Raw genomic sequence first — 22829 nt, forward strand, 5'->3', positions numbered from 1 at the left:
ACTCATTGTTACAATGGGTCAACCTGTGTCCTTATTTAAGCATTTTGGTTTTTTTTACCCTTCCCCTCTCTGAATTAGAGAAGTGTATATACAAGATGCAGGGCACTGACATCAAATACAGTGAAAACAGGGGTTATACCATGGGGGAGGAACATACAAAGAAACAAAAAAAATCACATGGTACATTATAAATACGTTAGAAACAATAGCAAGAAAGAAAAAAGATATTTGTGTCCCTATCTTGGGGTTCATTTCACTTATCATCATCTTATATGGTCATATGTACATAGCTTTTGGCCTTTTCTGCTTTTTTTGGTCGGTTGTGAGGCTTGAACTCAGGGCCTGGGCTCTGTCCTTGAGCCTCTTTGTGCTCAAGGCTAGTGGCTCTACCACTTGATTCACAGTGCCACTTTTGATTTTTGAGTGTTTAATTGGAGATAAGAGTCTCATGGGGACTTTCCTGCCCGAGCTGGCCTCAAACTGCAATCATCAGATCTCGGTCTCCTAAGTAGTTAGGATTACATGTGTGAACCACCAGCACTCGGCTCCTTTTCACCTGTATATAAAAGAAAACTTCATATTATTTTTTTTCTCAAAGTGCTGAAGGAGGTCAATTTATTTTTCTTTTCAGTTGGAAGAATTGCTTTTAATTTCAAAAAACATTGATAGGGTCATAGATATACAAGGTCTATATCTAGTTTTCATCTGTGCCCAGCAAGGAGGCCAGTTTTAAGCTTCATAACTAAAAAAAGACAGTGTAACATCTGGGCCCCATTTTCTATCTTAGTGTCCTCCAAAAGTTTGGCACTAATTCCCATCCAAAAAAAAAGTGACATGCAAAGATGCCTTTTAATAACACATTCTTTCATAATTTTTATTTAAGATCTGACTACAATATTACTAAAATAATATCCCATGATTGCTGCAAGTCTTGCAGTTTCTGCTTCCTTAGCATAGACCTTGGCTGTGGGCTTTTGTCCCCACAGATGTTATGATGTTGTCACAATGCCTGCCTCCCAGCCTCAGTCCCTCATCTCCCATTTCCTCAACCAGAGCAGTTCTGACTACTTGTAATGTGTGTTGGATTTCCCATATGAGTAATTTTCAGAAAAGCATTCTGTATAGCTTTTTAAAAAGGGTGTAAGGAGCTTACAATTAATTGATTTTGAGAAACAGAATTAAGAGCTAAATATGCTTCTAAACCTGTATATAAATATTCTGCAGACTTAACTGTTGTTTATCTTACGGATGTTGATTGGTATAGTCTGAAACCATGTGTTTTGCAAAATCTAGGGTCTGAGCCACTTTTCAAAACCCCTGTTGATCTTGAGGATAACTCTCATCTTTCAAGTCTCACTCTTACCAGAAGGTTTACACAACTACTTTTGACTGCCAAGCACGGATCCTAGGCCCTCTGGTGTCTGCCAGTAGTTCTTCCTGGCATCGTACATGACAGCTTTCCTCCAGTCTAAAGAAGAAGAAAGGAGAAGAGTAGCAATAATTTGGAAGTTGTCAGTCATACTTAAGATATTTTTTTCTTGTAGAATTCAGGTTTGGGTTTTGTTTCTGAGAATCAAACCAGTTTAAAACAACAACAACAAAGTCTTGCTTCTTGACCAGAGCACTAAATTTAGAATTTTTTTTTTAGTGTGGTCTCCCTAAGTCCTTTAAAACATCAAGTGGTTTTAAAGAGGTCAGACTATATTTTCAAATGGAATTTGGTGGGGCAAAAGTATTTCTACATTTTAATAAAGATGAAATATAGTTTTAAAAAAGAAAAGCATGGAATATAAGTTTAAATCCCACAAGCCAAACAAGCCACTTGGCCCAGGTTTGGAAGCTAAATATAGTATAAGAAAGATCAGAAACTTTCTCATCCTGACATTTATACATGTGGACTTTTCCTCCTTTCATTTTATTGGTATTTACCTCTGTTAGGAGTTGTAGATGTCAATAGAGTCTTTAATCTATTTCAAATGCATTTAGAATACTTTTATAAAGCACCTTTTAAGTGAATTTAATCCAGTTTTAAGTTTCTTCATGTAAATCTAGCAAATATTTATTATTTACTATGTCCCAAAGGACCATGATCCTTACTTCCAAAGAACTCAGTCTACTAGAGAAAAAGACACATAAATAGTTATTCAGTATTCCATGCAGGGAAGGGAGCAATATAGAGAAGAAGGGACAGTGAGGATCCAGAAGATGGTTCTAAAAACCCATCATGCTAGGGAAGGAAAGGCTCCCCAAGAGAGGGAAAAGCCTTGAGTTGATTGGTTTATAGAAGATTGATTAGTACTCACTAAAAATCAAGTAGGATGCAGATCAATGCATGCTAATATTCATTGGCAGAGGATTCCCAAGGTGGAGGGTGTAGTGGCAAGAGTGTTGTCTGGTAAGAAGGGAATTTTGTATATTCTATGAAAGAGCTTAGGCCTACTAAGTATAAGTAAGAGAGCAGTATAAAAAATAAATGATACTTGGGCCTGACATAGCCAGAATTGGTAATTTAGTTCATTTCTAAATTGATTCTGTAGATCTGTAGATCTAAGTGGTAGAGTGTTTGCCAGGCATGTGTGGGTTTGGTTCCTCAGTAACACATAAGCAACAAATAAATAAAAATTTTTAAAACTTGATTCTATGAAGTGACTAGTTAAAAAAATAAAAATAAAATGCAGCTTTATGATAGAGTTGGTGATCTCAATGGAAGATTTTGGGTTTTGCCACCAAAGAAGAATGTAGTCTAGCCATGACTAATTTTGAACAAGTTAATTAGATTTTTCTCAGCAGCCCTCTCACTGTTCTTCCAAAAGCTACTTTGAGTTTTACTTAGTTGGCATTCTTTTTTTGTTGTTGTTGTTTTGTTTGGGTTTTTGTTTTGTTTTGAGGCAAGGTCTCACTATATAGCCTAGCTAGAACGCCTTATGTAGCCTAGACTGACTTAAAATTCAAGATCCTCCTGCCTCAGCCTCCCAATCAAGTGCTGTAATTACTGATGTGTACCACTATACCTGGCTTCATTTATTTTCAAACAGAAGCTTTTATTCTTTGATACTTCGAGGGTCATTTATTTTTTTCCTCTGGTAGAGTAAGTATATCTAGTATTTATTATTTACATCTTTCTGCTGCCAATAACTGTCATCCCCGTTCTTTTCCTGAAATACTCAGCTGCCACCCAACTTACACCTAGCCACCTGCTTGGGTTTCTTTTACTAAAGAATTTTTAGCCATGAAGCTAAAAAAAATGACTCATAATAAAACTTACCTTGAAACTCCACTGTAGTTCGTGAAACTAGTATTGGTCAATTCTATTTAAAAAGAAGACATGCACTCAGCAAATATATTGAGGGATTCAGTTATTTAAGTTGTATATTATTGTATATAAGAAAAGTGGTCTGCTACTCATTATAGCAAAACATGTTAGAATCCTTTTTGCTTTGCTTTGTTTTCGTGCTACTCCTCAGGGCCTCAGTGCTGTCCTTGAGCTTTTGTGCTGAAGGCGGCCTGCACTCTAGCACTTGAGCCACAGCTCCACTTTTTGGTTTTCCAGTGGTTATTGGAGATAAGAGTCTCATGGACTTTCCTGCTCCAGTTGGCTCAAACTGTGATCCTCAGATCTCAGCCTCCTGAGTAGCTAAGATTACAGGTGTGAGCCACCAGCACCTGGCAAGGATTTTTATTTTAATATTCAGTAATATATTTTAGAAATGTAAACAATGCCTAAGACAATAAAACTTAATTAATATTGTGAAATAAATTAATTAAATGTCAGTTAATCAAAATTATCTCATTGAACACACCAACATTTTTTTAAATGTCTGGTTTCCTATTGGAAATGAACTTTACAACTTCAGGGGATGGGGAACTGGAGGGGAAGGGAAAGTGGGAGAAAAATGAGAGAGGGGATAACAATGTTAGACAAGAAATGTACTCATTACCTTACGTATGGAATGTAACCCCTCTGTCCATCACCTTGACAATAAAATTAAACTAAACGAATGACTGGTTTCCCCTTAATAATCAATTAAGAAAGCCAAAAAATGTATGGCAGGGATTTTTTTTCCATTTAAATTGCATAGGAACATGAGCATATTTGATTTTTTAAAATTTGTACTTTAATTCCAAAAAAGGTCATCATTTACTTATAATTTGACCTAAAAAATAGTTTTAAAATGCTTTCATCAATGTTCTCTCGGAGATGGATGTAAATTTAAAGGCCTGCATTAGGGTTAGGCAAGTGTCTTATTTTTTCAAACATAAGTCAGTGTAGGACATGCTGCTCTGTAATCCAGAATTGCTTCAGAAATCTTACTACTGCATCTAGAGGGGCTACATGAATAATAATAGGAAAAGCTTTTCTACTTTACTATTTACTTCTGTATCATATAAGCTTGCTAAAGAAGAAGAACACAAACATACTTACATTGTCCTAAATTCTTTATTATCACTGCTACATGACCTGAAATTTTGAATAACTACCAATATTTCTCTTTGTGTTTCATGAATTGAACATTTTATACATCTCAATAAAGTATCTGTCATATAAAGTTCCAGCTATTTCTATCATATGTCAGAATTATTCTACCTCCTCATCTGCTCTTCGCTTTCATCAGGAATGCATTGCATCTTCTTGTTGTTTCAAGAATATGATTTTATTTCTTTCTTATTTCTTACCCCACCTGCCCGCAGCATTGGTTTGCACATCTGGACTGACAGGAGAAACTATTTTTGTTCTAACCCTTTCATGTTGAGCTGGTTTAAAAAATAGGACTTGTGGCTTTCAGGTTGAAGTTTCTATTTTCTATTCTGATTCTAGGTTATCTGTTCTGCCCCTGATTTGTAGAATTTGAATAGTACATGCAAATATATATCTCTAGCTAGACTATTTTCTAGATTGCCAGGAAATCAGTATCTTCAAGACTGTGGACAAATTGTAGGACAACAGAGAATTCTGTTAAGCTTATAACTAACTTTAATATACAGTCTATACATTGTGTGGTTAAACAATAGATCTCTTCAGTAGTAAGCTTTAGGCTGGCTTTCTGAGATACTGGTGGGATGAAGAGGTGAATTCTTTGATCACAATAGTTGGGAAACATCTTCTTAGCTGCAAGTATCTAAAACAAAGAGAGTCATCTTGTTTGATGGCATTTCTCAAAATTATTTAATGATAGAATCCCCTTTTAAAATAAGGACATTTTTTCATCCTGTCTTGGAAATATTGATGGAAAAGGCAGTAGACAGCTCCGTTCTAGTCCCATGTTAGATACTATTCATTTTTATTCATTCAACAAATATGTATTGAGTTACTGCTTTGTGCTGTGCGTCATTCATGATGCTGGCAGTATATTCATGGAACACATAAAAGCTCCTGTACTATCAGAGTTTATATTCTAGTGGGGGAAGAAATACTATAAACATGTGTGAGTATGACAAGGTAATCAGCATTTTAAGATGCATATTCAACTAGATGATCCTGGTTTTCCTATGGTTTCAATTTTACCTCAAGAATGGTCATATCAGCCCTTTGTGCCTCTGTCCCTTTTGCCATGTGAGGATGTAAAGTTCAAGGCACCAACTTGGGAAGAGAAACTGGGCCATCAACAGACACTGAACCTTGATTGTGAGCTTCCTAGCCTCCATAAGTATAAAAAAAAATAAATTTTTGTACTTTATAAATTTTTAAAAAAGAATTGTCATATCAATCTGTGGTTCTACTGGGTCATGAGTACCTCACTGAACATTTATGGTCACCTTAGTAGGAAGATTGGATATTAATACTCCATAGAATCATTTCCAGACAAAGAAGAGTTCTGTCATCTTAATCATTTGTCTTATCCACCAAAAGACAAAAGTATTTGAGTAATTTTTGAACATATTGGTGTCATTTTAAACCTAACATATACTTCAATCCAGTGTTGAAAGGAAGTATTTGACTTAGAGGTAGGAAATCTCTGCATTAAAGGCACCAGCTACTGTTAAGCTGATATTATTATAGATAAATGTGAAAGTTGCAGCCATATGCACATTGGACTTCTACCCTAGATCCCCTGTAAATAGCAGGTCTATGACTAGATGTTGAAATGACCTTTCAGACAATTCCATTGCTACATGCCTGAGCTTGTATCTCAGAATAATTAGAAGCTTTGACTTATACATCTTGGTATACAGTGTTTATGTTGATTACAAATGTCTGAAAGTTTCCTGAAACTTTGTCTTTGTGGCTTCTTATCAAAGACAGAGTGGAGTTTGGGAGGAAGGTTGTATGTGGATTGTGGTCCTAAGCCTTTGATTTTTAGTCTCTCATTTTGAAATGAAAATTAAAATCTGCTTTTCCAGTTGCCCAGACATGGTGATATACTTTTAAACCCTTTATCTTGATTTGGAATCACACAGTCCTTAACACTTTCTAAGTGATATTTCATTCTCAAAGTATAGATTAGAGTCAAGTATTACCTGCATTAATATCTAAGTATACCCTCAAGAATGAAATGAAAATAGCACTTATGTTTCTAGCTGGTAAGTATATATAACACTTTGGCCCACAGGTGGGCAAGCAAGAGATTTACTGAAAAGAACAGGTTGTACATGACAATTAGAGTAGGTAGGGGACAGAGGGACATCACAGCCAAACTATGGGAATGTCAGCGTAGACAAGAACCTGTGAGACTATGGAAGGCCACATGTGGGTGGGCCTTTTCAAGACTGAGATCCAGCTTCAGAAGAACCTAGAATCTGCATCACTTTTATGCTGTGTAGCCACTGTCCCACAGCTTGTCTAGATAGTCTTGTCTTCCAAATAGTCACAAAACTTTGTTTTAAGAAGTAACCTTCACATTTATGGGATTCAAGGGAGGAGAGTAATGAAAATGTACTAATTCATTGCCCAGAATCGCTTTTTAAGGACTAAGCAACTATCTCAGAGGAAACTGAAAAGCAAATGCACACACAGGATTCACAGATAAAGAATCTTTAGTCATTCTGTGGTGGTTCGTGTGCACTTATCTTTTTTGATTTTCAAATTACTCTGCTTGTCAGGTATGAAACAGGAATAAGTGTCTCAAATAAGTTAAAATGGCCCTTTCCAATGGAGAGAGAAAGAATGAGAAAATTTAGTCATTATATTCAATGTACATTATGTAAAAAATGGACTACCTGAGGGTAAGGATGGGAGGGGGGAAATGGGAGAGAATGTGCTATATTTGCTTTTAGAATAAACAAAACTTCATTTCTTTTTTATCTGATCCTTTCCTATTCCTATTCATTACACATTTGAGCTAAAAACTAAAAATTAGACTACACACACATATTTTTAGAATTTCAGTACAGATTCCAGACACTCTTTAAAAATGGGGAAAAAATAGTCTGCTTTTTTTTAAATGCATGTTACATCTGGCACATGCAAATCTTCCATAAAGGTTAAATTACAATGCATTGTCCAAACCCAGATGCACAAAAGGAAAACCTTAGACCTAACTACTAAAGCAAAAGCCTGACACAATCTCCTCAAGCAGGTATTGAGATCAAGATGGAGGGCCAGTAGGAAAGAAAGATGCTAGTTAAAGGAATTGTGACCAGGAGGGGATTTCATTCAAGAGTCCATATCTTTTTCCTACCTGTCTCCCTTGTCTCCCCAGCCTTAGAAAGGCTTTAGGCCATGGTGAATATCCTTTTTGTCAGCAGGCCTCTACTCTTTTCAGAAGGCAGAAGCTGACCTCAGTGTGCTTATAGAACAGCATGCAAATGGATTTTATTTAGATTCTCTATGTTCCACACAGGCATTCCTTTTACTCCTGCTCTCCCAACTGCTAAAGATGTTGCCAGGATGTGTGGCAACTAGGCATGGAGTTTGCTCACCCAGTTAGACAGCCTGATAAGTACCTACAGATAGAGTAAATTAAGACTTGTTCACAAAATGTGGTAACATTTTAGAACTGGGGGAAATTTGGGAGGTTAGAGAGTAACAGCAGAGCCTCCACGAGGTATTATTTGTAGAGTTGACAATAAATGTAGAGGCTTGTTTCTTGAAGAAATGAGACTAATTTAAAATAAGGAGCAAAAAAAGAGTTGCCTAAATTCATGGATAATGAAAACAGTGTGGATTATTATCTAATACTCAGAATCTTCAGTGAAATTTGAGCTTTCTGTTCCATCCAAGCAAGTGTTTCTAATCTTTTTTGAGAAGATATTTTCCTTACTCTCTTCTTGTTCATATTCACTCACTCCTTATTGTATTCCCAATACTACAATTGTCTCCCTTCTTACCTTCATTTTTTTTATTTTCTGTGTTGAAAATAGGGGTTCTAAATTTTAAGTGTAGGTCAATGAGCGTTTTTAGCTTGGTTAACTCACAGGGTAACTTCTACAAAGACTTACTAGCTCACTTGCCCATTCACAAGTATGCCAATACACATCAACTAGTTATCTCTGGTCCTTGATGTTCCAATGATAGCAAGGAGAGATTTTTTTTTCGAAGAATGAGTATTATAAAACACTTTCCCTTCCCTACTTGTCTACCAAGTTATTAAAATTCTGTTTGAGGCTGGAGGGTAAAAATTCATATTTTATGTAATTGCCGAGAATCCTATTCGTTTAACACCACCTGATACCATGGTGGCTCCTTCTTTAAAAAAAAAAAAAAAAGGCAGGTGCCAAGTAAACAGGAGCAGTTTAAGGACAGTAAGAAGATTCTCAATTGTTCACACAAGTTTACTGCCTTCCAGCCATACTCCAGGAAATGTACTTGATGCAAGGCCTCAGTCACCTAGAAAAATCCTGTTCCTTTGTTCATGGGATTTCCCACTAGCTAAGGAAACCAAAAGTTGAGCAACACAGCAGCAAATACATCTGCAGGTTCCACAGTGTTGCCTGGGGTTCAGCCTGGGAGTGGCCTGCAGAATCTTCTCTGTAGGCTTCTGACCCTGTTGTATAAACATGAGGATGAATCAGGGAATCATGGGGCTAAAAGAAACACCCCAACTGCATTTTGCTCATGAATATAATTATGGAGTTATCCTTGTTCTGCTAATTATTCTTTAGAAGTTGTACTGTAAGAAGCAAGAATTAAAATGGGTTTTTATTAAGAATGCAAAAGACTGGAAAATGAAAAGAGACTATTTTAGTACCTAGAAGCTATTAGGCAGAAGATGGTATCAGCCAAAGATAAAAGTTACTTATGTGTCTTAAATGAGCAAGAACTTTTTTTTTTTAAGCAAATTCATTTATTACTGATCCATGTGAACTATAGATTTCCTAGTTTGAAATTAACAGGATTCCTCTTATAAGTATTGAGCAAGAAAAATTACTGACAAGGGAAGAAAATGTAAATAAAAATGTGATGCATTGTAGGCATTCTTGATAGAGTACATGAATTATTTGACCATTTAAATGCTGTGCTATAAAGACATGTATCAAGAAGGCTATAAAATGGTTGACTTGAAAAACCAGTAAGTCAGAAGATTAGAAGATCTTCTGTGGCAAATCTGTAATTTGAGGTGTTTCTCTTTTCCCCACTTCTAGCTTGTCAAAATTCCCAAAAATGATCCCCTCAATGAAGTACATAACTTTAACTTCTATTTATCAAATGTGGGCAAAGATAACCCTCAGGGCAGTTTTGACTGCATCCAGCAAACATTCTCCAGGTAAGTGCTGCTCCAGGTATGCTAAAGGTCAGATGTTTATTTGAGACTTTCTAAAAATTAATGAAGTACTTACTAGCCATTCCATAAATATTTGTTGAATTGAGCTACATGGATTTTATTTTTAAAATACTAAGCACCTAATATATACTAGAAATTGTGTTTGTCACTGGGGCACATACAGCTGAAAAAATCTAAGGTTCTTGCACTGAACAAGGTTTTTTTCAGGTAGAGAAAATATATAACCAGTAAAATTTAAATTAATATTTGAGGGCTTGTTTTTAAAGGTTTTGTTCTTGAATTTAACTAAGTGTCTTATACTCCACTCAAGGCTTAAACACAAAAGAAAAGGAAGGAGGGGCTGGGAAGGTGGCTCAGTGGTAGAGTGCTTGCCTTGCATGCCCGAGGCCCTGGGTTCGATTCCTCAGCACCACATAACCAAAAAGAAAAAAGCCAGAAGTGGCACTGTATCTCAAGTGGTAGAGCGTTAACCTTGAGCTGAAGAGCTGAGGGACAGCGCCCAGGCCCGAATTCAGGCCCCACGACCAGACCCCCCCCCCCGCAAAAAAAAAAGAAAGAAAAGGAAGGATATATATATATATATATATATATATATATATATATATATATATATATATATATATATATCCATCCTTCACAACAGCCTGGAAGCTTCTATATTAACCTTAATATTGCATACCCATTTCTTGATTTAAAAAATAAAAAGAAGAAAGAGGAAGAAGAGAAGGCAGAGGAGGAATACAAGAATATAAATTTATATTACTTTCATCCTCCAAAAACAATAGCCATTTGTTTCACCTGATTTAATTTGGTTGCCTCTGATTTGTTAAATGGACCCTTGAGCTAGGGGAAGTTTGTTCTGCTCTTGTATAGAGATACTCAATCCTTGGGGTATAAAACTTTGGCATTGGCCCAGAATACCCATGCCAGTTCATCTTCATTAAAACTATGTAAGGACTTGCGTTTTGTAGGAGAAAGAAAGCAAGGCTGAGGTTTAGACAAGAACAGAAGGCAAGGATACAAAATAAGACACATAGCTGAAAGAGCCCTAGATTTCTTTTCCTACTTAAGGTGACTAAACAACTTTCTTCTTTATCTTAATCTACTATTCTCCCTAAGTATATACTGATTTTACTTACTGAAAATTACCTGCCTCCAACTTGTGTTTTTAGCCTGATTGCATGTTATCATGTCAAAGGCTATTATAGATTATATAGGGTTCCCGTGCTATTCACTTTAATGGCTGCAAACTACATGCAGTTATTCATATTTCAGTTGATAAAATCAAGGAAAATTTACAATTCCATTGTGCATTTCCACTAACCTCATTTTACAGTCTCAAAAGCTATGAGTAGCTACTTAGTAAACAACACAAATACAGCACATTACTATCATGGCAGGAAATTCTTTTCAACAGCACTGTGGTAGATTGAGAATCACCAAGTATAAGAGTGCTTTATGATTGCATAGGTCAATCCTTCGTTTAACACATGACTTATCCACTGTTACACAGTTGGATTGTTAGTGGCTGGTTAAAAGAAGAAGGGCTCTCTCCTAACACCCAGCCCAGAAGTTATGTACCACTTGGGCACACCAATATCTAATTATGACACCATCACCTAAGATGCCTGTCCAGTCCCACCTTCTCACCATCTCTGGAATATACCTACTAACTTTTCTACATTCTTACTTTTCTTCATCCCTTCCTACTTGTATTTCTTCAGTAGCTCCCTAACTGGTCTTTCAGCTTTCACTCTTGAAATCCCTTCCCCATCTACTCTCCATCCAGACTAATTTCCCAACAGTTCAAATTGTTTTCTTTTATTTTCAGTCTTCATTGTTCAAACCCTTCCTCATCTCTAATTGTCCTTCCTGAATTTCTTTGGCTAAACTGAAAATCTTTCTTATTCCAAACCTACACAGCTTATGATTACATCTTAGAACTCTTCTATTCCTCCTCATCTTTCTCGACCCATCTTTTTAATCAGGTCAGGAATCACTTCTTTTAGGAAGTCCAAGTGAGGCACCTTTCCTGGGGATCCCTGCTTCTTGACATTTGTCATACTGTTATAATTGCCAGTTAACTCATCTTTGCTTCCTACCATTAGAGAAAAAGCTCCTTGAAGGAAGGACCACATCTGTCCAGTCCTTGTTACAAACTTGATGTCTCTTAGATTACCTGGTGTGCAGTGCAGTCCCTGGCCAATAAATATCTATTAAAATGTTCAATGAGCTGATTTCTTTTAAAAAGGAGCATTTCCAAAGAACAGTATTATCAAGTTACATTTTTAAAGAATAAACCCTTCTCAGTATGGTAACAAAGTTTCTTGTAATTCCATTTGGAAATAATAAGAAATAAGACTAAAGGTATGGTATTATTTTCATTACTTTTACATTCTACTTTGTTTAAAAGCTATGCTATTGTCTTTCAAAATACTAGATGTGATATGTTCTTTTCAAACAAAACCATATTCTGAGTCAATATTAATATTAATGATGTTTCAATAGGACTTTTAACAATATTACTTGCCCTTTATTTTCTTCAATATTTGCGATATAGAAATTCCAGGAAGTAGTTAATACAAATTTGGGTGAACTTTGGATTACTAATACAAGAATACGCCCTCATGTCTGTCAAGATTTTAGCCTTAAAACTCACGCTTTATCAAAAATATCAAGAATTACAGTGAGTGTTCCACTGTTATTATGCATGTATGCTGTCATTCTACTAAAAGTAAACGTTTAAATATCTCTCCTTTCAGTGGTAGGTAAATTAAAAATGATTGACTGTTAAGTGAAAGCAAAACTACAATATTGATCCATTGGAACTCTGGTCTTCACTCCAGATGATGACAGATTATTGATTGATTGATTTGTGTGTGTGTGCCCATACTGTGGTCTGCGCTCAAGGCTTGCCTGCTCACAACAGGTCTGGCATCTTCAGTCAGGCATTTTGCTGTTTAGAGATGGAGTGCCATGGACTTTTCTTCCAGAGGCTGGCTTTGAATTACAGTCCTCTGATCTTAGCCTCCTAAGTAGCTAACAGGTGTGATCACTGGCATCCAGCTTCAAATACTGTTTGCTTATTTATTTGTAATTCCTGTATTTGGTCTCTGAAAGTTTATTTTGCCCATTTTATTGAGAATATAGTATAGAAAAAATAGAAAGGAGGAACAGAAATATTTTAATTAGTCTTTGCATTTAAAAATTACTAATTGACTGAAAACTTATTCAAGGCTACTGATTTTAGGATAATACCGTTCTTGTACCTATGTTGTATAAAACGACAGTCATGTCTAACAAAGCCACTATCTTTCTTGACAGCTCTGGAGCCTCTCAGCTCAATTGTCTGGGATTTATACAAGATAAAATTACAGTGTGTGCAACAAACGACTCGTATCAGATGACACGAGAAAGAATGACCCAGGCAGAGGAAGAATCCCGCAATCGAAGCACAAAAGTTATCAAACCCGGTGGACCATATGTAGGTTTGTATAGATATCTTTCTCCTCTCGCTGATTGATTGGAGTAATTCAAGATCGCTGTAGGTAAATACTGGTATTGTTAACTGAAAGAAAGCACAGAACTAACTTTTCAGACCATTTTGCATACATAATATCAATTTTTAAAAAGATTATTTGTTCTCTTCAGACTTTTAGTAAATTGTAAAACACATTTTAACACATTTTAAAGTTTTATGACTTTACTAATCTTGAATACTCTGTTACTTGATACTTATTTTACAATACTAGAATTTGATCGTGTTACTACATGTGGCTATAAACAGTGGTACCGTTGTGTTTTCTTTGTCACTGGGTGATGTAATTTAACTGGACAGTGTGGTTCTTGTTTTGCACTTTTATAAAGCTATTTTTACAGTAAAATCTATTGGTCAATTTTTTGAGTTGATAATATTACTGTTGCAGACTTTGCTTATATTTTCAGAAAAGCTTTGAATAATAAGAAATTCTACTGCAAAAGTATAAAATGAGGTCTGAGATTGTGATTCAACACCAGCCCAGGCAGGGAAATTTTTATCTCTGATTAACTACCAAAAGCTAAAGTGAAGCTGTGGCTCAAGTGGTAGAGCACTAGCCTTGAGTAAAAAAGCTCAAGAGATAGTGCCCAGGACCGAGTTCAAGCCAGAGACAGGCACCAAAATAAAGTATGAAATGGACTTACAGCAAACTATATGAAAACATTCAGCTCAACTTTTTGTGCCACAATTATGATCCTTGTCTTCATCTATCCACTAATTAAGTCTCTGCCTCACCCCATTGTCTTTATCATCACTCACTCATACATGCATCAGATCGAAGGGAAGTAAGACCAGACCAACAAGATGAGTCTCTCCTTTATGATCAGTGTCCTGAATAATCTTAATGAATCAATGCATAGTGACTATTAACAATACTAAAAATGATCAAGAGTAAGGACAAGGACTTTGAGTCCTTAGTAGATTAATATTTCAGGTCATCCTGGTAAATGATTAAAAAATTATTGTTAATTTAGAAATGTAAATGCTTATGAAAACGGTCTCTTATAGAACCAGATCTCTTACTTAATTAACCAACATCTTTCCATGTTTGATACAGTTATTACTTCTGTTTTCCTTTACCCCGTTGCTGACCCCACTATAGTACATTCAGCTTTAAGAAACACTACTTGTCTTAATAAGTGTTTCTTTGGAACAAAGCCAGTGCTCCTGGGACATGGTGCTTAGCTTAGATACATTTAGTTTGGTTTAACAACAATTCTTGGCTTCCCCAGGTATCTATACCCACAGGGTCACAGTTCCTTGCCTAGTAAGTTGCAAGCAATGAGAATTTTTTTAACCTACCCTTTCCTATTGAGTAAGGTAACAACTTCCAGGCTCCTTTCTTTCTCCTTTCCTTTCATAGATAATGTAATTAGCTGTCTATGCTAGTAGGCTACATCTCAAATTATTGCTAAAATCTACATTATGTTTTAAAATAGAAACTATGTTTTATCTGCCCCTATTTGAAAGTGTTATTTTAATCCACTGCTTTATTATGAACACTGAGGTAAGTGATGTATACAACAAAAGAATAAAAGTCTCGAATCATCATCAGAATGATTTTATTTTCCTTCCAGTGGAACAAGGTGAAAACTCTCACCTTGATGTATTCCAGTGCTTGAAACTCAGCAATGATTACTGTTACTGCACTTTTCCACTGACTGGTCCTTGGGTGTCCCCTGTGTTGATGTGTTTCTGTTTGTTTTGATGAGGGTCAGACACAGTTCATTTAGAGTTTATACAACAAACTTCCCAGCATCCCAAATCTCATAGACTGTGTGCTTCCTAATGGTACTGGGAATTTTATAAACAGTAAGACTTTATAGGGACTCCAAAAACATACATGTCTTTTGGAGGGGACTACAGGGAAAAAATCCAAGGTTATAACAACTGAATCAGAACCCTAAAGTGATCCCTGAAGCCAGCCCAGGTGTCCTATCTAGCCTTTCCCTCCAGCTTTCTCCTGTCAAAGCACAGTGCTCTTCTCTGGTCCTCTTCAACTTTTCTTCTCTGACCTCATCAGCTTTTTAACCTCTAGGTCACATCATCCCAGTTCCTTTTAGTTTTCCTTAATATGGGCAGTGTCCCGACGTATTAATTATTTGTATTGTTTGTCTCTGGACTACTACTGGAAAGCTACTCTTAACAAAAATATTATTATTTCTTCAGACACAAGTATCCTCACTGGATTCTCTATTTGATTTTCTAACTGTCCTAAACTATTGTCCCATTTTAATCTTTTTCTTTTATTTAGTCCCTTACTACCACCCTGCTAGTCTCCTGATCTGAATCTCGCAATGATGATCACTCTGAAGCAGGTAGTGATTACCTCTTTATTTTGCATATCAAGTTGTCAGGATCAGAAAATCACACATGATATGGGCATGTCCTCATAAACAGGTTGTATTCTCTCCTTAATCAGCAAGAGTTACCCACTTCAGCTCAATTTGACTATGCCATATTAAATCATACCAAAAGCTCCCCTATGCTAGCCTAAGTACCTGCAGAACAAGGTTTCTTTCAGCAGTGTCAGCCTGGGTGGAGACAAGCAAGAGTAATACTGGTCCCTCTATGGTGTAGTGGTGGTATGATGTCAAGCATGGCCTCTGCCAACTGAACTATGGTACACATCCAATTTAAGGGATAAAGTCTATACTCCTTAGGATCTAGGGGTCACCTGGCCTACTCAAAATATAATCTGTAACCCTCTTCTGAGCTAAGGAAAGAAAAACATATTTGCCAACAGATGAGTTGGAAAGTTTTTTACCTTGGAAATGTTTATTCGTTTTTTCAGTAACATTTCTACATTTAGATCAGGGGTAGACATTGCTATATTATTCTAACCCCTTCCCTTTTAAGAAAACAATCACAATTCACTACAACATCTGAATTACCAGTATCTTAATCATTCTTATTGATGCCTAGCGAAAGTGTAGAATTATAATACAAATTTAGTACACATCTTTCTTTATATTAACATTTACTTAAGTATATAAAATAACCAGCTAATGTAATATTGAGGGTTCTGCTCCCATTTTCAACAATTTCTCTACTCTTTTTTTGGGATGAGTTGTCACATATTTGAGTGACAAGTAACTATTTTATTTTCTCAAATATTAAAGAAAAGCTGGGTGATAGTGGCTCACACCTGTAATCCTAGCTACTCAGCAGGCTGAGATCTGAGGATCACCGTTCAAAGCCAGCCCAGGCAAGAAAGTCTCTGAGACTCTAATGTCCAATTAACTAGGAAGCTGAAATTGGAGCTGTATAACTCAAGTCTTGAGGTAAAAGGCTCAGAGATAGCACCCAGGCCCTGAGTTCAAGCCCCAGAACCAGTGCCAAAAAAAAGAAAGGTATTTGAACTAGATAACCTCTAAGGTTCTTTGTAGTTCCAACTGACTGACTGACTCTGTGTGTATGTGTGTGTGTGTTTATGAATGCATGTAGTAAACATTTTAAACAGTGATCACAAACGCAAAATGGTGGAATTGGATTTTGTAGTGGACATCATGCCCTTGTGATGGTTTTAAAGCATTGAGTCTGTGTTACTAGGACTTCCGGTGCCATGGGGGGGGGGGGGGCGGGGAGGGGAGGAGATAGCTGTAGTTCCTACTCTTTCTAATAGAATGCTTCCACATCTTCATTTTCAAATTGTTTATTCATAATCACTAGACTGAAGTAATAATACTTTACCATTTCATATTAACTGCAGGAGCTAGAAGTGGACTTCTTGTTATGAAACAGCGACTCAGTTCCAGTCCCAGATTACCCAACCCTGTTGGTATCAGTGCTACTGTTTATAAAGGAGCCTAGGGAATTGATTAGCAGATGGGTCTGGGAAGAGAATTACGTTTTCCCATAGGCTTTATTAAAAAGGCTTTTCTGAGGCAAATATTAAAAATAAAAACATAACCATTTGATCCACACTAAATCTGACATTTTCCTACTGTAGTTTTTTTTCTTGAGCATATCAATTCTAAATATTTATGTCACTAATGTTTTCCCAAAAGAGGTGAGAAAACATCAAGCAGGTGATCTTTGAATATAGTTCAGAGGTCCATTGTGGCTGAATTAATTTTTCATAGGGGCTACCCTGGACTGGCTGGCTGTATAAAAGAAACATGAGATAGAGTGAAGTGAGTGGATTGTGAGTTGGGAATTCATAGGAGATAAGTGTCTGCTACTAGACCCAAGGTACAACCATAAAGTTGTCCTCTCATTGATTAGTCTCCAGTTTCTTACAAAACAGTATACTTGTTCCACTCTTAAAGGGAAAGTTAGGCTCCTTTATTTGTTTCCCTTGTGCTCACTTCCTAGAGAATGAAGGCAAACCCAGTGGTCCTTGGAGCCCTTCGGAGACTGAGAATCAGAGGAAGAGCAGAGCACAGATGAGGCAGGGCAGTCTGAAACAAACTGGCAGAACTGGACTCTTTTATTTTTATTTGCCTGGCTTTAATTCATTTTAAATGATCAGTCAATAAGTGTTGTTTGGAAAAGGATATGTTCAACAGATTTCTTTTTTGTAAGACTTGGCAAAGGGGAAGGTAATGTGGAATTTTTCTGAGAGTGATCCTATTTTTTTCCACAAATTCCTATTAAATTTTTGTGACAGTGCCTTTTTCACAAATTCCTATTAATTTCCAAAGAATAGGACTATGTGCAGTGTTTTATACTTGTAATTCCAAGTATGCAAGAGACAGAGATAAAAAAAGGATTGTGGTTAGAGTCCATTCCTGGCACGCACGCACACACACACACACACACACACACACACACACACACACACACAGCTAGACTCTATCTCAAAGAACAAGTGTGTTTGGTGGTACAGGCCTGCAATCCCAGCTATGCAAAAAGTATAGGTAGGAGGATTGTGGACAAAGGTTAGCCCTGGATAAAAGCACAGGCTGTATCTGAAAATGAGTTACAGCAGAATGGGATGTGGCTGAAGTGGTAGAGCACCCAGTAACAAGCACATGACCTTGAGTTCAAACCCTATTAGTGCAAAAAATAAAAGTAACATTGTCACAAAAAAAGTAACAGTTTCATGAAGGAGAAATGGTAGACCAGGTTTGCACTTACATTTTTACATTAGAGATTTCAGTGTATTTGCAGCCTGGCAGATACCTGGTAATGTAGAAGAACACAGACAATGTTGTTTCCTGATGACTTGCTATCCTTCACTTAATCATTGAGTGCTAACTCATTCTGCTGGTGGAGAAAGCAGCCACAGCCCTGCCCTCACCGTGCTTACAGCCTAACACAAAGCAACAGTATATCAGGCTTTTCATAAAACTCTTTCCAAAAAGTACAGGGGAGACTATTTGGGGGGGGGGTTAATTACAAAATCACTGGATGCTGAGTGAGCGCATTACTATCAGAATATCTCAGGGAAAGCCTTATATTTCTCATCTGTGAAATGGGGGTCACTACTCACTCCTTCAGATCACTGGGAGACTGAGATAATGTGTGAGGCTTTTGGCATAGTGTCTTTCCATCAAACACTGATCTAGCTGCTTGTAAATTATGAAAAATACAGAAAATAGTTCTAAATTTGTATCCAAAACTATTTTTAAAATTTTTAATAGTTTTTCTTTTTATTGGTCAGTATTCCCTTAGTGATGCATTCCTTTGTTCTTCAGTGGTTTGATCTGGTATTTACCATCAGTTACGTTCAAATGGTAAAGAAACATACTAGCTGGTAGAAGTTTCCAAAAGACATTCATCCTTTTCCCTTACTTGAAACAGAATGTTATCCAAACAAATATGCTCCGGCCAGGCCTGGGGAACCCAGTGCAGACAGAATTACTATTCAGTAAAGTTCCTTCCCAGCAAGCTGACTCACCCCAGACCACAGCTCATGGAAATTGCTTCTACTTATCCATTGTTTCTACATGCTGGTCTTGTTCTTAATGTTGTTACCCCACACTGAATATCACTGCTAGTTCTGTCTGCTTTTCAGCCAAACAGCATGGAGTTGGGTTTAGTATGTGATAAATGAGCTAGAAGATTCTACTTCAGATATTGTCAAACAACGGTCTTGTCCATCTCGTGCTAGTTTCTGTTCCTTCAACAAGAAATAGTTACTGGCTGTCATTGGTGACCAGTCCTATATGATAGGTTTGCACATACACATAGTATCTAGGTTACTTCAGCCCATATTTTCTAAAAGTAGCCACTTGTCAAGTGTCAATGCTCCATCCAAGAAGAAAATGAGTTATCTAACATGAGTGGCACCAGCTATGCAGAGTGCTATGAAGGCCTCCTTTGTAACATTTTTCCTTTCTCCTAACTCATCTGTCTACTCTTAGCTCTGCAGAGGAGAGATCTGTTTGCCTGGTGCTCTGAGATGATTTTGTTGGTTGGATGGTTGCTTTTATTTATTGGTTGGTTTTGGGTTTTGACTCAAAATGTATTATAGTCTGCCAAAAGGAATATCACTCATGGTTGCCTAGTGGATGTTGACTTCACTCCTTGTGGTTTCTTAATCCGTGATATTAGCAATGTACTACCCTGGTGAGCTGAGTGTGTATGCTCCTAGCAAGTTCTGACAAGCATTTTTCATATTTTACCACACCGATTACATTCATCCATTTTTTTTCAAAATGTCTTAAATAGGTTTAAGTTTTGTTATACCTTCACTATATTCACTTTTCAGAAATGACATATAATACATAGGCTTAAGTTTTGTTAATAGCACAGATGAACATGGAAATTATTTTTATTTAGTGTCAAATAACCTATAAAGTAAAAATCTGTAGTCAGTTGTTTCACTTTGCATCACAAATGATCATCCATGTGTAGCCAGGTGGCCAAAGTACATCTATAATACATATTTATTCCAAGGAATAACACCATCAAAATTCCTAGTTAATACTTTAGGACATTTAATATGTCTCTTTAAAGTAAAACTTGAAATACAATGGCCTTTCTTTATACCTAAAGAAACCTGAGAGTTTGTCATCCCAAATAGCTAATGGTATCTTTTCCACTGGACTTTAGGGAAAAGAGTACAAATTCGGAAAGCACCTCAAGCTGTCTCAGATGCAGTCCCTGAGAGGAAAAGGTCAACCCCCATGAACCCTGCAAACACAATTCGAAAGACACACAGCAGCAGCAGTGTTTCTCAGCGGCCATATAGGGACAGAGTGATTCACTTATTGGCACTGAAGGCCTACAAGAAACCTGAGCTGCTTGCTCGACTCCAGAAAGATGGTGTGAATCAAAAAGACAAGAACTCCCTGGGAGCAATTCTGCAACAGGTGAGAACCTCCTGCTAACCTTCTTTCTTTGGAAGAAGTTCACATAAGACTTTCAGTATCATTATTATTGAGATACAGAAACCTCAGCCATTTTGATCAATTGTGTGTGAAATAGAACTTCTGAGTATTAATTTGGGTTACACTAATTTTGCCTCAAAATTCCTCTAAGAAGTAAGCAAGATAATTTGTTTTCTGATTTTCATCTTGAATCATCAGTTATTTTCACTTATACAAGTAAAGTTGTATAGAGTATTCTCTTAGTCTTTGGTTAGCACATGTAACTACATTTTTGCTTTGCTAAATGGATTAGAATGTTCCTTGTCTTCCAGACCCTTGAAGCCCTTAATATTCCACCTTTCTCTGCCACTGAGTATGCCAAATATGCATTAAGGGATATAAATGTATAAAAGATTAGCAATGATCAGTTACCTTATAATCACAAACTTCAGAATAAAGTAGACCATTATTTTCATTAAAGACAATAGTTTGTCAGACTGTTGCTTCATATATATATATATTTTTTTGGGGGGGGGGGTCTGGTTGTGGGGCCTGAACTCTGGGCCTGGGTGCTGTCCCTCAGCTCTTCAGCTCAAGGCTAGCGCTCTGCCACTTAAGCTACAACTCCATTTCCGGCTTTTTTCTTTGTTGCTTATGTGGTGCTGAGGAATCAAACCTAGGGCCTCATGCATGCAAGGCAAGCACTTTACCGCTGAGCCACCTTTCCAGCCCTTCCTATATTTTTTATACTTATTTCAGGTCATAAGTGTCAATTATCATTCAGAGCCACTAGGAACTGTAGTCCATCTCTTCTTAATTTTCTCCAAAGCAATAATATTTACAATGTTGTTCTTAAATAATATTTACAAAATTGTTCTTAAATTAAAATTAAATTTTAAAAAACTAAAGAATTTCATCTATTCCTCAAAGAACAACACTTTAAATCTATTTTTCATTAATAATTTAGTACATTTAAGACATAATACCGAATGTAAGGAAAAAGTGAAACCACAGTTCAGGAGTAGTCAGTCCCTAGATACCTCAGTCAGTCTCAGAGTTTTTTATTAAACCGACTGACCATCTTTTGGAATAACTTAAATCCATATGTCACATAGCATTTTTAGGAGCTCAGAAGAAAGTATGAAAAGAAAAAAATGAAGATGAGTGTACAAATATGTATCTTAAGTCTTATTTGGGAAGTGGGATTTTTTGATAACTGTATCTCTAGAAGGTTTTGAATTACCTTCTGGAAAGAGGCTGGAAAAGATAAAATGACACCAGAAGCAGTTCTCTTAGAAACTACTACTGATATGTGTCAGAAATTTAGTAATTGTGCATATGTGTGTGAACATGTGCGTGTGTTTACAACCATTGAATAATTCCAAATGTGTGATATGGGCAGAAAACCACTGGCTCAGTGAAACAGAGATGAGAGGCTAATAATATCTACCACTGTGTAGGCATGTACTGTGTCAGGCACCACACTAGTCATGATCTTGTTTAATCCTCACAAAGAAGAGCAGAGGCATATCTGGAGGACTTTGAATTAAACTAGCTTCTCTACACATTCCTTGCCCTGAACATTCCTAACATAAAACCACTTGTGTTCCATTGAAACTGACCAGAAGTAGAAATAGAAAAGTGAAGAGAAAAAAAGCAAAATACATAAACAGTCCAATCATGGTTATTTTTGTCCTAAACAAACTAGTTGCCAAACAAATTAGCTAAAAGGATTGATCCTGCTTTGCCTATATCAATAAAGTTATTTATTTGTTTCTTATGTACAAGTCTTCAGCACCCTGTGAATGAATGCACCCTGTGAATTCCTTTATCAAAGTAATAGATTGTTAAGGTAAACTGGAATATTTCCCAGTAAAACTTGAAAGATTGTACATAAATTTTAAAATCTTTTATATCTACCAGGAAATTTTACTTAATACTGTTTATTGCTAAATTGGTACAATTTATAAGGCTTGGTTTTTCTTACATTGATTGTTTCTCTGAAAAAATTTTTTAGAAATCAGAAAACCAAGATAAAGGTAATTTTCTTCTTAACCTTAACATTTCGATATTGAGATCACTTCATTGAATTTATTAAGTGAAGTTGGTAGTACCTACCAATGGTTATGCAGCTATAGATTCAACCAACTCCAGGTCAGAAATATTTTTTTAATTAAATGTTCAGTAAACATTCCTCACCATTATTCTCTAAACAATACAACAACTACATACATAGCATTTACATGTTAAATAAGTTAAATTATGTTACATTTTATAAGTAATCTAGATAAAATTTATAGTGTGTGGGAGGACACATTAAATCTGAGTTTTTATGTACTATAGTTGACATACCTTAGTATTTGGATATCTATG

General features: G+C 36.4%; 1 protein-coding gene across 1 annotated transcript in view; it reads left to right on the forward strand.

Moving 5' to 3' along the window:
* Ell2 (elongation factor for RNA polymerase II 2) overlaps window positions 1–22829 on the forward strand; it is a 72265-nt gene that overhangs the window by 31882 nt on the left and 17554 nt on the right. The window contains exons 3-5 of the mRNA XM_070031045.1: window positions 9520–9641; window positions 12984–13147; window positions 20200–20459. Of these exons, the coding sequence (XP_069887146.1) occupies window positions 9520–9641; window positions 12984–13147; window positions 20200–20459 (546 nt within the window). The remainder of the gene's footprint in view (window positions 1–9519; window positions 9642–12983; window positions 13148–20199; window positions 20460–22829) is intronic.

This window comes from Dipodomys merriami, unplaced genomic scaffold (genome assembly GCF_024711535.1).
Source record: "Dipodomys merriami isolate MVZ:Mamm:240054 unplaced genomic scaffold, mDipMer1.0.p SCAF_20, whole genome shotgun sequence".
Lineage (NCBI taxonomy): Eukaryota > Metazoa > Chordata > Mammalia > Rodentia > Heteromyidae > Dipodomys > Dipodomys merriami.